At 39.1% G+C, this 19,203-nt stretch overlaps 1 protein-coding gene across 1 annotated transcript in view; it reads right to left on the minus strand.

The window, feature by feature from the left end:
* Positions 1 to 8,362: 8,362 nt before the first annotated feature.
* The window catches only part of VPS53 (VPS53 subunit of GARP complex), a 1,983,995-nt gene continuing 1,973,154 nt past the window's right edge, over positions 8,363 to 19,203 (minus strand). Inside the window, exon 22 of the mRNA XM_044054290.1 lies at positions 8,363 to 17,593. Coding sequence (XP_043910225.1) covers positions 17,423 to 17,593 — 171 coding nt within the window. The 3' untranslated portion in view covers positions 8,363 to 17,422. The remainder of the gene's footprint in view (positions 17,594 to 19,203) is intronic.

The following is a 19,203-nucleotide window of genomic DNA, read 5'->3' on the forward strand; positions in this document are numbered from 1 at the left end:
TGCCAGCCTGGTCCCCAACTTTCACAGAAGGCGCACACACACACACACACACACACACACACACACACACACACACACACACACAGGCACACCTTCTGCATGTGTTTAAAACTCACTCGACCACAGGGAGGACATGAAGATTCTGTACAGAAGGTACTCCAGCTGAGAATTGAACCAAAGAAACTCCTGCTGTGAGGCAACAACGCTAACCACTGCACCACCACGGCTGATAGTTTAATAAAGGTGTTTACAAAATATCTGTGACCTGACTGCATTTCACTTATAATTTCTGTTAATTTTGGAGTGTTTCCTTCTAAATGTTGACTAGTTTTCATACAAAATGTGTCCCTGTGCATTCATACGGAATTTTAAGTATACATTGGACATTTATTTTATTACATTTAAGTTGCGACCTGCAAATCCATCTATACTGCTGGTGGTGAATCCGTCTTCAGTTACATTACTGAAAACAAGATCCAAACATAATGTCTTCTCATTTACAGAAGTTAGAAGTACTGTTTTGAATTCATATGGTCATTCATCCTTTTGAAAAAAAAAATCGACTACTTGCTGCATTTTAGATATGTTTTCGAGTTTACAATGTGAATGCAACAACCACCCAGCTGAAGAATTTCCCAATTTTACTTGACCATTCACAAAATCTTCAACAGATTCCAAATCTTCGTTATGTACATATGGTACTCTGCAGACCTCAAATACTGAAAGTTCCACCCCTTCAAAATGAAACCTTACCATTACACAGCTGGATCTGGAATGTTATTAGGGTAGAGTTTGTTTGTTTCACTTGTCATTCTTTTATTTATTTTTTTGATGAATATAGCTGCACTAGACCTACTCTGTTTGATTACCTACCTATCACCATATCTCAATAAAGATTCTTAGCTTTGTTATTGATATTTTGATTTTTGAGACTATTCCCATTTTCATACTTCACTATGAAGATACAAAACAAAATAAAGCAAACAAATACAAAAGAAACCTGTTTGTTTCACTTTGGCTTTCTGCCTTCACTGGGCTATAGAAACCAAATCCATTTAGAACACAATAAAAACAATAAAATACTGATAAAATTAAACAATTAATCAACCATTATATAATTAAGCAATTACGAATATCCAATAAGAAGCTTCAGATTTAATTTATTGAGGCCTTTTGGATGCAATGCCCGATATTTAAAAAAAGCTTCCAGTTTTAACAACCCATCAAATGTTTTGCCTTCCCTTACATAAAGCAACTCTCTTCAGAGCAGGAAATTTAAGCTAGTCTTTACCATGATGAAAGGGACAAACATGTGAGGCAACTGCACCATTTTCATTATTTCTTTTTATACCTCTCAGATGTACCTGAAGCCTTACTTTTACTTTCTTTTCAAAATAAGTTACTCCACATGAACAATATGCATTGTATATTACTATGGTAGTGTTACCTGTACAAGTTTCATTATAAGTAAACCTCATACCATTAATTTTATCAAATCTTTCCTTTTTCTACAGCTTATGCCTGTACACAGGCAGCCTATGTATGTCTTTAAAGTCTTTGTATGCAGCATACTGCAGTGTCTAGTGTATGATCTTCACTGCCCATTTTAGTGAAAACTTTAAATACATTTTTTGTACATAGTCATTAGGGGTAGGTTATCCAAAAAGTTCTGTTCAATTTAAAATAAACTCCCATTTAAAAAGTAGAGCATCATTCCATGTTCTGCACCTGCAAACAAGTGCAAACTTCAAGTGTCTTTAATGAATCCAGTAATGCCATTCCTTCCCTGTTAAGCCTCTCCAATCTCTATTTGCTGGTACTATTCCCTTGGTTTCTTGCTCCATCCTGCTTCCAAATGCCTTTTCCATGGATTTGCCTCACGTTTAGCTTTAATCAGGACAGTTGCTGATCTCAGTATCTACAAAGCTTAGTCAGTTCCAGCTCTAATTAACAGCAATTAAATCTTCACACCTCTTGTTCGCATCACAGTAACTTCTTTTATAACTTAAGCCCCAGCATCCCAATTTTGCAATTGCCTATTGCTGTTTTTTAAATGGAATCACTACTGTTGCAGTTTCCAATTGTACACCAGCGGTGATTCCTTAATTTTCAGAGGTTTTTCCATTCTTCATGTTTGTTTGATCATGATGTTACTATAGATACATTTCAGTGGAGGTGCAGGGTGGGGTGCAAAAACTGCTTAATTTCTGAATTTATTTAGTGAGTAGGATCTAGAGCAGTTTAACTTCGAGAATGTTTTTCCTGGAGATTCTGCTCTTTGAATCTTGCAAAGTGACTATTTACTCTGCCTTAAGGTTACCATACGTCCGGGTTTCCCCAGACACGTCCTCTTTTTTGGGCTCCTGTCCGGGCATTTTTTGAAAATTCTGCGATTTGTCCGGGTTTTAAAATCCGGACAAATCACAGAATTTTCAAAAAACAGACATCCCTATTTCGGAGTCTTTCCTCCGCTTTGTTTTTTTTTTTTTTTTTATTGGCTCATATACCGGTATACGAGCCAATCAAAAAGCGGAGCTCTGTTCAATGCGGATCTGCTTGATGTTCCGCATTGAACAGAAGAGGGTCCGCTGTGCGCATTTTTGATTGGCTCATATACCGGTATACGAGCTAATCAAAAAGCAGAGGTCTGTTCAATGCGGAACTGCTTGATGTTCTGCATTGAACAGAAGAGGGTCTGCTGTGCTTGGTTTTGATTAGCTCGTATACCAGCATACGGGCCAATCAAAAATCCCCAAACACATTTTTTTTTTTTTGGCTGGTAGCAGCACATATTTTTTCAACCTCTTTTACATACAAACAAATACGGTAACCCTACTCTGCCTCATCAATCAAAGAGACAATCTTTAAGTGTGGCAAATCCAAGAAGGAAAATGTAATGTGGAAATTACTCATTTTCTCTCTGAGACCAGTCACAGCTTTGATAATATTTACTGAAAGAGGTATCCACAAACCACAAAGACATTAAGCAAGTTGGAAAAACATTTCCTGCACCATTCACACAATTTACATAGCAATGCAATGTATAACATGACAAAAATTACAGGACAACTACATAAACTACAAAGCAAACAAAGTTCTGCACATATAACAAAAATGAAAGAAAAACATTCTCTACAGCTTCCTGACTGAACAAAATGCAACATTTCTAGTCACATGCAATCACTTCATGAAGTGCTGCAGATTCAGACTCTTGAATGGTTTACGCTTTTACTATTAATACAACAAGCTGCATTGCCATGACCCACTACATCTCTCACAGAACTTCACTACCACCTCCTATACTACTTTACTGAAAATGTATCTTTAGCATTGTGTGTGCAATAGTTTGATATCCAGGGACACTAATTCAGTCTCCCCAAACCAATAAGACCACAGCCAAAGGATTAGGCATAGTTATGTTTTTTTTTTCTTCTTAGCTTGTCTGCTTCTATTAGCAACAAGTCAGTTAATGAAACGGATAATTCTAGGCTTTTGAAATACCAATGCCAACCACAAAGTTTGTTCTTCACTACAAGACAAAGGAATTATCTGTCTTGTAGCAACAATGTTTATTTCTTTTAAGAGTACACTTGCCTACTTAAAAAAAATCTACGGTCATAAATGCAGTATAAGCAAATTAAAAGATATTCAGTTACTTCAAAGTTTAAATATTAACACTGGCTTGGACACCACACACAATGGTGAAATGATGAGGCTCTGACAAGGAAACCATTTGCTTTGAGTGCAAATGAGCCACTCTCAGTTTCAGCAACAGAGATGTGTAAAGGTACTAAGTAGTGGGATTGACCTGATGTAATTACTTTCAGGTGAGGACTGTTAACATGTCTGACCTTTTGTCAAAGGACTGCTACCGAAGAGACCACTAACAGTGCAGACTAAAACAATGATCCACAGCTGGGAACATCAATGCAGCAATTTCACTACAATGTTAAAATTCAGTATGAGGAAAGAATGTGGAAATCTATAAAATGCCATCTTCTGCCCTAAAACTGCCTGTCCTGTGCTCTTCCCTTTCTGAAGGAGATCTCTGTATAGTGGTCACTATGGGTCCCACAGCAGTTTTCTATGACAACTAAGCCCCAAGACTGCGAAAAGCAAAATACCATACTCACCACGATGAGAAAGTATGCATGTTGGGAAGGCAAGGATCTAAAACAAGATAATCAGGAGATCACAAGAAGAAATACAAACATTTCCAAACTAATAAGTAAAGGACAATAAATAATGTATTTACTTCAAGTCTGTGCAATTAATAAGCAATGACAACTTCAACTTCGTTTTATTCTGTCAAAAATGCTTTACATTATACATCCCTTCAAATACTGTATTTTAACTTAAAATAATAATTCAGTGGTACAAAGAGGAGTACAATGACAGCAATTCAAACTCAGAATGAAACAGATGGTCTTAGATATTACAGAAAATGTCAGTCAAAAATACAATTCAAGACCCCTGTGCTACGCAGATCAGATAATGTCAAGTGCAAAATGTGCTTGCCATGGTCAGCAAGAAAAAGGACAATTCTACAGCCAGGTGCACAACACAGCAGGCAGATAAACAGCAGCACTGATTTTGTAGTGTCAGTCAAGGTCACTTTTTAATGCTTACAAGGGGTAAACAAAAGAAAATTAGCTTTCAGATATAAGGAGCTTTTAAATTACTGGAGCTGGCAGAAAAGTTAAGCTTTAAAGGCCATCCCTGAGCAGTGTTATGAATTTCTTCACAGGAATTAAACAAGAGATAAAAACTCTGAATACCACTACTAAAAGAAATGTTTCTTATAGTAACACCATGATATGTGAAAAACTCAAGAAGAATGTAACTATATTGTGCAGATTTCTTGTTTTAAAACAGCCAGCCCAGCAAAACAGCAATAAGCACAGGTAAAGTACAACATGTGGTGCAGTTTATCACCAGCACAAAGCACGAGGTCTAAAATCTGGAACTTTGTAAATTTGCCCTATGGGAGGCAATGTGGCAATTTCAGACTTAACAAAAATCGCAAGCACTTAAGAAAATGAAAGGACAGTGTGTGAACTGGGCAAGTATGAACATGTAGTCCAAGGTATTAACAACTGCTTAAAGTGTGGCCAAGTTGGGGTCAACCTGTCATGAGGCATAGTTCTATATAATGCTGGACAGCAGAGTGCACATGACCTCTAAAATAAGAAGCTTTTTTTTCCAGAAATGACTATAGGTTTATAACAGAAAAGACTAAACAGTTAAGTCAGGGGTAAGAACAAACTCTGTGCTCCTTGTATTGTCCAGGCATGGTGCATTCCTGGAATTCTGAGAGTAATAATCCCTGTATGATATTCTTTATCACTAATGAATCACTATTTCCCAACCTAAGGCTTAATGTACAAAGATTTATGCCATATAACAAAGAAAGTAGTAATACTGACACTGCATATCAATCATAGTTCACTACATGGGGAAAATGGTTCAAATGGAGAGCTAATGTTATGGAGAAGAAGGTTAATAATGGGAAATATGTACATGTTATTTCAGATGTTTCTTTACTCATACAAAGAAGTGCACAGTCACTAGAACTGAACTGTAGAGCATCTTATACTCAACAAAAGTGCAAGCTGGAACAGCAAAACAAACACATCTGCACGTATCTCCAAGAGCAGTCTGATGCACTCAACACATTCAAACTATGTTCAGTAGAAATCAGCTTACCAACTGAGTATACGGCACTCAAGGCAAAGGCTGTAAGAAAAATCATTACTGCTTCTCTTGTTGTCAAGTGACAAATTACACTGCACTTTGCTATATACCCTTCAAACTGTTAAAGAGGGGACAGCTCAAAAGAAAAGGACTTTTTAACCATGGTATCAAAATATGACCAGTTCTTCCATGAAAGTTAGTCAAATATGGAGCCTCTTGGATCTAGATGCGTGGTAGACTGATTTCTACTTGGTTTGAATGCCCTCTGTACTACTAATGGACAGAGCAATTCCTAAATGCTTTACCCTACACATAGGTCCCCTTAAATTATCCATGGTATTCTCACAAGGAGTAATATACAATTACTGACCATGGGATGGGTAAAGTCAATCTAACACTAAACGAGACAGGTTAATTTAAGCACCAAAAGAAAAATTGGCTAGGCTTAAAAATGTCCTGTAAGGGCAGCTAGCCTAATATGGAGCCTCTTGGATCTAGATGCGTGGGAGACTGACTTCTACTCGGTTTGAATGCCCTCTGTACTACTAATGGACAGAGCAATTCCTAAATGCTTTACCCTACACATAGGTCCCCTTAAATTATCCATGGTATTCTCACAAGGAGTAATATACAATTATTGACCATGGGATGGGTAAAGCCAATTTAACACTAAACGAGACAGGTTAATTCAAGCACCAAAAGAGAAATTGGCTAGGCTTAAAAATGTCCTGTAATGGCAGTTAGCCTAATAGTTAACCTGTCTACGTATGAACATATTAAGAGAAAAATGAGAACAAAGAAAAGGAAAGGAAAGGAGAAAGAAAATGCTAGCCTTCAGGCTATACCAGAATCAGTGTTTGCCTGGTGGATAGCTACAGTACAAGCACTATCAGGTCCAAGAAAAAATTAGGAAAGTCACAAAAAGCAGCATTTCTGAGAGGGTAAAAAGGACAGACATATTCATGGGCCTTTAATCTTCCATCAGTGAAGTAGAAAGTGTCAGCATTGAGGGTTAACAGAGAGATGGAAAAAGAAGAAGCTTTGATGGAAGCTTGTCTTTAGCAGACGGTGATAACCAAACAGAAAGGTGTACACCTTTGACCTAGTCCTATCTAATGCATAAGGTGTGAAAATAAGTTGAGCTATAATTTATCATGACTATGGTAACAATTGAACTTCAGAAGGGTACAATTCAGCTACTTAATAAATAACACTAAAGGAAAGCAGGACAGGAGAACAGTACAGGAGCTGCAGGACTGCATTTAGGAAAGAAGAGATGAATTACAAAATTGTGGATCAAGAGAACCTGGTTGTATTGAAGTAGAATTAAATCTGTCTGGCCTGAATGAGATGAACAATGGATCATTAATTAAAATAGGAAAGCTTATTACAAGGATGAGAAATTGGCAAACAGAAAATCAGAGAGAATTCTTCAAAAAAAAAGGCAATAAATCTCATCTGCAGGCCAAGGGATGAGTAAAGAAGAAGGCAGCAATGGGGATGAGGAATGACAAAAAGTTTCCGAATATGTCACAGGACAGAAGAAATCAGAAGGAAAGTACTATAGTGGCAGGAAGGGACATTTGAAAATGTCACAAATTAGTCAGAACTACCAAAGGAATTCTTCAGCTCTGTGTTTACAAATAAGAAAAACCTGAGCACTACTATGGAATGGAGACCAGGTATGGATGAGGGCATGGATAGATGGAAGACTGATAAGTGAATCTTCTTCTTTCGGCTTTTCCCAGTTAGGGGTCGCCTCAGCGGGTCACCTGTCCGCTCATGTTTGGCAGTGGAGTTTTACTGTGTCAAGTTGCCAGCCCAGCGCCCAACCTTCCACAGAAGGAACACACATGCATGCACGCACTCACACCTAGGGCCAATTTAGAGTGTTCAATCCACCTACAGCATGTCTTTGGGATGTGGGAGGAAACCAGAGCACCTGGAGGAAACCCATGTGACCACAGGGAGGACATGAGTGAATAAGAATATAAAGAATGCAAGAGATAAGATACAAGGGTCAGATAAGCTATCTCTCAGGCTATTAAAGGAATTGGCAGTGCCTGGCTCTTTGGTGCAGAAGAAAGGGGACCTAACCAAGACCCAGTTACCTGGGGTTCGAGTTCCAAGCATTGCAGGAGCCAGGCAGTGGAGGAGGAGGAGTGAAATGGTAGGGCCAAACTAGCCTCTCCTATGGAACAGTGGGGTTGTAGTGCACCCAAAGGCATGCAAAGCAGTGCAACTTCCTTGGTGGAGACCCAAGATATAACCGCTTGTGCCACAAAGGAAGGAGCAGGGCTGCTTGGAGGACATACCCTTTACATAAGAGAGGGGACACCCTCTACAGACAGGACAGTGAATGCTCATTTTCATACCTCACCAGGTGTATACACACTAAGGTCACGGAGAAAATAAAAATACCTTGAACCACCTCTCATAGCTGTCTTGATGATGACCCCTCTCGGTCAGCTGTTGGCTGGTGATGGGAACAAATGGGCTGATGGACCAAGAGAGGGTTTAACCGCCAGCAGGCATCAGGAGCAAAATCCTCCCCAAAAAAATGAACTGCCAGCAGTGCTTGGTGACCCAAAATAAAAATGTTTGTAGTCTTCCTTTACTTACTAGGGAGTTACCAGAAGACTGGAGGCTGGCAACAGTGATTCTTTTGCAAAAAGGTGGGCCTAGTCATGAACTAGTTAACTGCAGGTCTGTTAGACTCACTTCCCCAACAGGAAAGGTCTTTGAAAAAATCCTGTACAAGGGACAGGGGACATTCCATGCAAATGTTGCATCTTGAATTCAGCATGGCCTTTGATACTCTGATTCAGAGAAAGCTGGTAGACAAATTAAAAGGTAAGGGGAGTAGGGGCCAAAATGACAGACTGAAGTGGAAACTGGTATGCTGAGCAGAAACAGAAACAGATGGTAGTGGCTACGGAAATGTGAAGAGAAAAGTCAATGTAAAGCAAGAGTAATACATACAGTGCAAAGACAAAAACTGCTATAGCAGCCATGGAAATGAGGATGGCATTCTCCTCATACCTGTAGTGGCTTTTACTATGGGCTGTTAAACTTTGCAAAAGTTATGCATTATTGGGTGCAGGAACCCTATGGAAAACAGTCTTGCTGTGGTGAAGTAGGACACAGGAAACAAAAATTATCTGGGGATAAAAATCACTCCCTAAGCTGAATTATGTTATGAAATATTAAAGGACTAGCTTTACTATAGCTTGTCAAGTGTAAAATTAATGTGGTTCCTTCTGGTCAAGTACAGCTCCCTGACTTTGCACTCCCAGACTTCTTTGTTCCCCACAGAAAAACACTGCCAGTGCAGTTTCTAAGTGTGGGCCAGCAGTGATTCCTTTTGTTAAATGAATTTCTTCTTTCTCTAGTGTCTGTGCAATTGTGGAGCTAGTACATACAAGTTCAGAGGATGTGGGGGGTTCAAAGCCTCATTTGAAAAAAAAAATCAGGTTGACTTCCCAGTGAGCTGAATGTGGTGAGTTGAGTCCTCTTTGAGGCGAAATTTGGGGACTCCTAGCTAAGGAGAAAGGAAAGTAGTGAAACCCAATAAAATTCTGGGGTGCACAGTACAAGAACTGGATGCCACAGATGTTGACATTATCCTTTTATTGTACATGGCCAAAGCTGAGGAAACTAAGGTGATCAAATAAGTATGGAGGGGCTTGTATGAGCAAAGACTGAGACAGTATGATTTTTGACATGCTGCATTGTTTGAAATAGAAAGTAAAGCAAAAGAGAAAGGAAAAGGGGGTGGATCATACATAACAACTGAAAAATAAGACAAATGTCAAGTTATATTTCAGAAAACAGCACTTCTTGGTGAAGATGCCAAAGTCCTGGAACACAATGTGTGACTCAACTGCATGCTGCAAGTAACCACAGCAGATCAAATCTCCCTGGAATACACAAGGAAAGAAATGGATAAGGGCAAAGGAGAAGCAACCAAAACATTGATATATTCAGGACAGGGCTTCTGCTCACAGCTCTGTGTAAGTTAGTGTTCTTAACTTCTACAGGTTAGTATAGCATAAAGCCTCAGTCAAATGCAAGGAATACAATAATAAACTTATGAAGAGGCATAATATATCTAGCAAGAATATTCCAATTTATGGATGGCATGACATGGGGACAGTGAACCTGACACTTATGCTGAACCAATTTTTAAATCAAACAGAAAATTAGTAATAAAGAGAACTTATGAAATGAGCACAAGCTACACAGTAGGGGAAAGCAAGCTATTGTTTATTTTATTAATGTTAATTTGACCCAGATAAAATGCATCTTGAAAGGTTGAGGTAGGGCCCCTACCTCTAGGGGGGGCTCTCATTTCTTTGAAATAGAGTGGTGCTATAGTGTGTGCATGCAAATTTACCTCATTTTTCATTACATATTCAATATACCAGTTTGGATCCTGACACAGACATGTAACATATCTGGATCTTGGCAAGAAGGACATTGGGCATTACTTAGATGGCTTCTGGAGTATCAGACTCGTTTCACTGGCAGAAATGGTGACAGTGCTGGCCCTTTAACAGCCCCAGCTCACATTACAGAAGGAGCAGGCATCTATATCCTTGAAAGCGTAAGTTTGTCTGATGTGGAGAAAACACCTCCCAGTCCTTCTCAGACTAAGTGCACTGCCAAGCACAGTGACAGTTCTCCCCATGGCCATGGATTCCTAGTCAGTACCAGGCACTTTTGCACCAGGGGGTAGCAAATAGAAAGGTTCTAAGAATACTTTGATACACAAAACCTAAGTCTTCAGAATACCCTTCAATAACATGTCACTTCCCATGGTTATCACAATGACAGTTATGACATGGTAGAAAACAAGTGCAACTCTCCCACAGTCAGAAGGCTGCTGACGGTGGGACATCTATGGATTAGCCATTGTGGTTGAGGGTTGAGATGGTGTGGATAAAATGAACCTTTCTTTCTCCTGACTGCCAACTCCTTCACCAACCAGCTGCTTTGACCAATACAACTTAATTCAAAATGCACTAACCATAATAAAAGTCATTTTCACAATGACCCTATGGCTGCCAAAATGAGTACAGATAGACAAAGACAATGTAAATAAATGTTTCAGCATATTGTTCTTAAAATACAGTGTGCAGGCTACATTTGTTTTTGCTTTTAAAAACAGCAATGCACAATGGCTGCATATCGAGCACAGTAAGAATGGTTGCATATTTATACAACACTAGCTTTCTGCTGAATAGTGTATCTTGACAAACAGATTACAAAAGAGCTGTTGCAAAACCTGGCCTTGCAATTTACACTTTCAGTAAACGGCACTGCCTGAAGCAATATCCTATCCACTAAGTCACGGGGTTACAGAAGCAAGACAGAAATGCACGAAAGGGTTGACAGTAGAAAAACCTGGAAAACTGCAAACATAGTGCACTCCCCACTGATACTCATATAAACAGCCTTGGACTATGATCATATCCATTGATTTTGGGAAGAATTACAAATGGCAATGCAGTAACCAGACATTAAGTCATCACAATTTAGTGGATCTTTTTTAAGCCCATTTTTTTTTTATTCAGAGACAGACTTGCAACACCTACATTTCTGAACAACCACCACCTAGTTAAATGTTTGTAAATACAGCACATTCCAGTCCATTAAACTATTAACTCATTCTGCAGCATGAAGTCAAATAGAAAAAAAAGAAATCTCTTACAACAGGAGAATGAGTTTAGGACTGAGAACAGACTTCTGAGGTGTCTAAATAATTCTGGCAGAAACAATATGAAGTGAATGTCACAGTATGAGTGAAGTTCCAATGTAAGGAAATCACAGCTGTGTGAGTAACTCACCATAACTGTGGAAGTTTGAGTACAGATAGCACTACTGCAATACAAATCTTTATCCATGGGAATTAATGGAAGATGGATATCTGTCCTTCATGTCAGATGTCTTTAGCGCTCTTTCTTTCTCAGGACATTGTTTCTGATGCACAGCTAAAAGGAAGAGTAGCTTGCAATACTTTTCATTTGTTGTTTGGACAACAGTAAAAAGAAGCTGGATATTTTGGTTGAGCGGTAGCTCAGAGGCAGCTTTTGGCATGAAATAATGTTTGGTTCTATGATTCACATTATCATATGAAAAGAAGTACAAGGATCTTTACATGCAAGGGCCTACAGCTCATATATTCCTCTATATGATATGGCAGCTACCAGAAATAAGTTTTTCAAAGCAAACACTTGACAGACATTGGGGAGCTAGGCTCAGTGGAAACTAAGGTTAATTTTTGTATCACAAAATTAAGGTCCTATGGAGAAAGTGTTGGCTTTCAGTGGTTGGGTCTTAAGTGCAACATCAATTGTAAGCATTGCATAACTAAAAAAGGCAGGATCCATGGGAAGAAGAGCTGTAATGTCTAAAAAGTGCAACTTAAGAGACATATAAATGGTCTTGTGAAAAAAACAAACGCTCTGTCAGATGATGAAGGGTCTTGAGCTGATTTGAGTCTGAGGGTGTTAAGTCCCTTGTGAGTGTACTACTATAAGAATCTGCTCCATTTGGGCAAATAAGTCTTCCTAGTGCTAGGTTTTTAGGTACCATGCAGGATGCACAGTAACTCCTTGGAGAAATGTCCCTTGAAAGATTTCAGACTGACAGGATCCAGGCTATTTCTGTCCTAGAGGGAAGGGGCTCCTCTGTCTAATGTGAAGAAGGTGCACTGATAAAAAAGGAGCCTCCTTGCTAACTGCAGAAGCTAGGAGAGCCACAGTTGTCTTGGCAATATGAGGACTTACCAGAAAAAAAAAACTTAAATTTGTCCACTCTGATCTTCTGAAACATGTTGGGGGAAGGGGAGTTTGTACAAATGGCCCACTTCCTAAGAGATGACAAAAGCATTCATTGCCCATGCATTTCTGCATGACAGTCTGGTACAAAGTCCAAGGCATCTGTCTCAAGGGTTTGTCTCTTGTTGGACCACCACAGATATGCCCTGGTTCTAATCCAGCCACTTGGCCCACCAACAGAATTCCTTCCTGATGGATGGAGTGAGAGGTATTCTCCTGTTGCAGAGGGTGGCTGTACAGCTGACAAAGCTTCCAGAGGTTTCAACAGATTTTTGTCATGTGCAACCTGATTAAAGGGATAATTAATATTGGAAAGAATGCATGTCCTAAAGCTCTGAGAAGCACCCTGTCTGACAGCTATGGTTTCTAGTTTCCAGATCTACAAAATAAGCTTTCAACTAAAGTGTTCTGTCTTTGGGAGAATACAGCTGGTGAATGCCTGTCTCCAACAGAGCCCCCATGAAAACCTCAAGCAGGTTCAAGACGATGACTAGGTGGGTCAAACAGTACACAGTAAACTTCAGTGGCCTCTGAATGCCCTTAGCTGTAGGTGGCTTGGATCAGCTAGTCATCTGGGTAGGGGTAAGTGTACGTCACTTATGAGCTGCATGACATAAATGCAATGCAGCTGTGATCGACACTAAAAAGTGATATCACAAAACTGACTGCTTAATTAAATATCAAACCTCAAAACTGAATCAAACATTTCAGAAACATGTCTGCAATGAGAGTTCATTTCTCTGTGGAGAACTGGGCCCCCAACACCCCTACTACTTAGATATTCTAATTCTGACATTGCTGTACAGCATAGAAAAATGAATTAACTGGACATTGCTATCTTAGTCTAAAATGCAAATCACAGAAACTGCACCCATGTCCTTAAAAGTACAAATATCAGGACTAAGCATTTTCTAAATATAAAGGGGCTGTGGACAGCTCAAAGGGACAAAGTAAACTGACAGTTGTCCTGTTCCACCCTGTCTGTAATTCTTGTGGCTATACTCTATAGGTCTAAAGTGACCAGAAATGTCCTTGGGATAAAAGACAGAACATTGACTGAAGGGTCAGCACCCTGAACATGACAAAGCTTAACAGCTTCTTTAGCCATGACAGATCCAGAATGGTTCTCCAACAGCAATCTTTCTTCGGAATGAGAAACAGCCTGAAATAAAATGTTTTCCTTACTCCTCCAGATGGACTCTCTTTACTGCCCCACACAAATGAAATGAACTAATACAGGGAGTACCAGATAAGCCCTATCTTGGGAGATGAGATGCATTTCCTTGAAAGGAAGAAATGCCTTGAACTCCAATTTGTAGCTAATTAATGTAATTTTCCTAACACACCTATCAGTAGTCAGGATGCACCAGTTCTCCTTTAAATGAGATGTCTTGCCTGCCAAAGGAACAGGGGAGGAGGCTGGGAGCACAGTTAATAATGGTCTTTTTGAGGGAGAGGCTACTTACCTTCTCTTGATTCTGCCATTTATTCAGGCATGTTTGTTTCTCAAAGGCCCTTTTTACTTAAACTGTTCTACCTTGGTTTGTTTTTTTTTTTTTTTTGCAAAAGGGTCACTGTTTAACTGAATAATTTCTATCACACCTTGGAATGGGCAGATGGAACTGCTTCACTGATTTTATAGTTTTTCTCTTCTCTTCCCCTCACCTTTTTTGAAAGGCTCCTGCAATGGAGGACAAGAAAGCAACATCTTACCCTTAGGGGCATTTAGTGACTGCCACTTAACATCCTTCTGGTACAGTCTGTAATATTAGCCAAACACGCTTTCTAATCGCAGTACCAGTTGCTAATGAACTGCTACAAGCATTTACTACATAATTATTCACATTTAAAGGTATGCTTGCCCATTTTAGAAGCAGTTTGGGTTAGTTTGCAACTTTTATTTCAAAGTCTCATCTGTGACCTCTAAAGTCATGCCCTTTATCCACTAGATGAGCTCACCCAGATACTTTATTACATTTATCTGGCATTTGACAGTCTTATTTTCCAAGGCAGAAGTATACATGTTCTTTCCAAAATGGGCTAAGACCCTGGTCGCCTTAACAATGGGAAGCATACAGTGTCTTTTATCTAGCTTGAACCCCCCCCCCCCCAGCACATTAGAAAAATATATACACCAAAAACATCAAGTAGATTTTCTTAGATTCTGATACCTAATTGGAACCTCACTTAAAATATTCCTTCATGAGGTTCAAAATCTCTCCAAAGGGCAGACCAAAGAAAGACTTTTCTCAACATCTATGTGTTGCCCCATGGGGAAGGAAATTTGTGAGGATAAGGAAGGGTCTTCCATTTCAAACTTAGAATCCAAGAAATCTGGGGGAAATGATTCTCATCTCTTCTTAGAGGAAGGTACCTCTGACATGCAGTACTGAAATGGTGGGTGTTGGGCCTACATCACTAACAAAAGACATCCCTCCCCACCCAAACAGGGAACGCTTTCAGTGTCAATTGTCAAAAAGGCCAGGGTCATGAATTAGTTCAACTAATATAGCAAGCGTGTGCACAGACTCACATAATTCAGAGAGAGGAAAAGATGCCTTTTGCAGATGTGTGGGAACTGGCATCTGAGCTACACATCTTGAACACCTCAGCAGAGGCCAACACAGCAGCAAGAGTCCTAAAGCCACTATCTGCCTTAGGAGGGACCAGGGCAGCTAGGAACAAGCAAACACTAGTCAGTGACATGTGAGTGTACAAGGCAAATCTAAAAAAGGTCCAACATCCTCAGGTCTTGTTGGGACTGGCAGGGTCACTAAGCCCCCATGCTCCCTGACTACAATTTCCTTCACAACTAGTTTCCTTGGTTGCTCTATTTTCCCAAGGTTTCTGGTCTTAGGACCACTAGGAAATTCACAATGACCGTTGCCTAAATCAAGGCCTCAAGCTTGTTCTGGAAAAGGTAGGTCTTCAAATTGTTTCCTTGTTACAGTAGTATCTTACTGAAAACTATGCAGTGCTAGCAGGATACTTGCTCTTCTTCCAAAAAAAAAAATAATTTCAAGTAAAAATCCTTTGCCAGAACTTGCCTTCCACATTCATACTCATTAGTTAACTGTTCTAACATGGACCTCACAACTTTTAGAGTTTCACATCCAAGTTGCAAGGAAAACTATTCCAAACACTTTAATAAAAAGGGCCACAAATCGGGTACTTACTGTTCTCTGGAAATTACCCTGAAAAGACTGACAGCATACTGCTTTTTGTGGCAAAAATTTTTTTTTTAAATTATGTGAGTTGCTTGTCCTTTTGGTTGTGTGACAGAACACCATCCTTTGGTAAAGGAACAGCACAGGTCAGGCTGGATGTCCGCAATGAAGAACAAACATCCACTTTCAGCGAACTCCCATGGATTAGAATTCATATTGCAGCAGAGACACTTACAACACACATGGCAGTTTACTAAGGCCTGTGGAATTGTGAGTGACTAATGAATGGCTTTTCAACATATTTCCGAATCATGGAATTTTAGCATGCATACAGAATAAATTACAACACCTATGTTTTCAGTACACAGGATTCTACCTCCTGTGCCTCCTCCACATGGCCCAGCTGCCCTTTAATGCCCCACACTTATTGTTCTAACCTCAAGATCACTACTGCCTCGGGCAATTGGCAAAGTGACTTGGTGACTTTCACGTTTTAGTCCCTGTTCCTGCAATTCACATACTTTTATAGTGTAGTGTGAATGTCTATAAGTTTTGATAATTATCCCCTGAAAAGTCATTCAGGTACGAAGCTAGGACCCAACAAGTGCCATCTCTTATCTGTGTTTTGAATAAATGGCAGACTCATAAGGAAGGGCCAAGCCTTGGAAAGATAAATTCTTAATTTACAGTTATGCAGATTAATCAACAAAACATAGAAGGAGCATGCTCTGTCACTTAAATGTAGAGTCTACTGCTCACCAATTTAATTTCCCTGCTACAGATGATACTTTAAAGCCAGATGTGATTTTTTCATTCAGAACATTCATACTTATCCCACTGATATAGCTGTTATACTTCTACCTGTGATGCCAGCAATATGGAATCAGGGATCATTTAGGTTCTCGCAAGATCAAGACAAACTAATCATGGCAGATCTTTTGCCCTACAGGAAACACAGAATACTGACTGGTACAATGAGGACTCAGCAGACGCTAGAAGGTCTAAAGTTACGACACCTAACTATGTGTGCAGCAGGTAGCATCTTTACATGTTATGTTCTCAAGATAACTAGAAAAATGAATGGCAACCTCTGGTAAGCCAGCTAGTATGACAGTCCTGACAATCCCAAGACTTGCCTCTGCAACAATGTCTATCAAGCTTGATCTACAGCCAAAATTATAGAGATCCATCTAAAAGGTCAAAATCCGGGGGGGGGGGGCAGGCAGGGGTACAACAAAGAGTTCCATCTAAAGGTCATATCCTTGGAGGGTGATACACAAAGGGATCCTTGTGTGACTGCAGAGTCAGTAGCTGTAAGGGTATGACTGAACTGCAGTAGTGTCCTAGCAGGCTTCAATGGAGTGAAAAGAGATGTTCAGACAGTCCCAACATAAGGTAGATCGGCTGTCTGACAGTTCCTTGTTTAGAAGTATAAATACAGTTATTACTTTACAATATTCATTCATTTTTTTTGTCTGACACTTCTTTTACAGTTTCTATCTACAAAGTAAAAATTCATCCTTTGGAACAGAACTAAGGAATTCTGACCCAAATCTAACACATTTCAGCTGTACTCCTATACCACTCAAAAAATCCAATACAGGAGTGACAGCTGTATTTATGTGCCTCATTTACGCCACATATGGCAAAAACTGGGAGTTGCACATAGTTGTGAATGGATGCCACTACTCGGGGAAGTAGAAGCTTCCATGCTTATGGTTACAGTCTCTTCTTAATTAGTTTTTCCAGTTTGCGAATCCTGGAGGATTCCTGTTCAGGTGTTGGAGTAGGCAGTGATATGGAAGTGGTAACATCTCCTCCAGCATTTGGTGCTGGCAGCCTCTGACGGAAGAGTTCCAGCATAGTACTTTGTTCACTTTTTTTCAGACCCTGCAAAAAAAAAAAAGCAAAAAACAAATAAGCACTTAAATAAACAAAAGCTTCAGAAGATTTAGTTTGCCAGAGTATGAGACTGATGTTGCAATCTGAAATATAAAGAGTGCATGCACTTTAAATATAAAACATATTAAAAAAAAAAAAACAGATACTACTGGTCTGGCTGAATTTTATCTGGTAGATACTTCAAAAGATGGAATGCTGGAAAAGGTGAAGGCACACAAATAATATTAAAAAAAAAAATAGATAAAATAAAAATGCGACCAGCTTTTGCTACCATTTCTTCTTCGGGCAAAAAACAACCCCTTAAGTATTTTCCATGGAAATTTATGAGAAGAAAAGGAGGCAGTACTCCAGTGATGTTAATGGAGCTCTCAACATATGAATCAAGTCTTATCTAAGGGCCGAAGAAGAATTTGATTTTGTGTCAAAATACTGTAATAATTTTGGATGATGTATTAGGCCAACCATGTTCCAAGAAAGGCTGGTTAAGCAGAAGCCCACCATAACACCAGATTTTCTAAAGTCTCTTACTCAGCACAAAATACTTCTCTGAAAAAAGGAAATTTCAGTTTAGACTTTATAGAAAACCCACATATTCAAATGACTTCCTACACTTTTCAAGTAGTCGCCCCTCTACCAAAAGAAGGGACCTGTTAAAGGACAGATAGTCTGTATATCTAGGTTGGTCTCCCAGGATGAACAGTTTCTCTTTGAGATACAAGAGTTAATTGAAATGTTTTTATACAGGGGTTATTCATTGACATGATTACAGAAAATAAAGACAGACATAATTCAGAAAAGGGAGAAAATGATTTTTGTACCCATTTTGGGTAACACTATCCCTATTATTGAAAACCCAGGTGATGACAATGAAAATTTTGAGCAAACCATGGTCTTAAAATCTGTTATTGGAAGTGACAGAGTCAAGCAGATTATTATCAGTAACTGGAAACGGGTAGAACACGATGACTCTGTTAACAAGATATTGGGAACTAGACCACATTTTGTTTACACAAGGCACCTGAATATCAAAGAAAAGTTAGAACGGGGTAACAACAAGATTGATTTGGATAATAAAAGTAAACACGATAAAAGTTTGAGAAGATGGGGTGTCTGCTCCCAGTGTAAATTCATAAGTGAAGGACATCCCTTGAAATTGAAAACTTACAATGATGGCTTTTATTTAAATATTTTTTGTGACTCTGGGGTTGTGTTTTTGGCATACTGCGACCACTGCCACTTTTATTATGTGTGAAAAACTGAATGTACACTTAAGAAAAGAATTTACCTACATAATTACAATATAGGTAAATGCAATACTAACACAACAATGCATTATATGACCACAAATTACTATGCAATGAAAATAAAATATGTTATTTCTTTGTGATGGAAAAAGCCCCATAAATCCAAGAGGGGGTACCTGGGAACTTAAATGAGAACACAGGGAATTATGGTAGCAGACTCGCTTGAATGCAAGTGTTAACCGAAGTTTGAATGAAGCTGTTTCCCTCACAGTATTTTAAAATTGCATTCTGCAAAGTTATAATACATTAAAAAATATTATATAGATAAGAAAAAAATGGGGTTTTACAAGTGTG

The sequence above is a fragment of the Protopterus annectens genome, chromosome 13.part0 (genome assembly GCF_019279795.1).
Source record: "Protopterus annectens isolate FY-2018-M chromosome 13.part0, PAN1.0, whole genome shotgun sequence".
Taxonomy (NCBI): Eukaryota; Metazoa; Chordata; order Ceratodontiformes; family Protopteridae; genus Protopterus; species Protopterus annectens.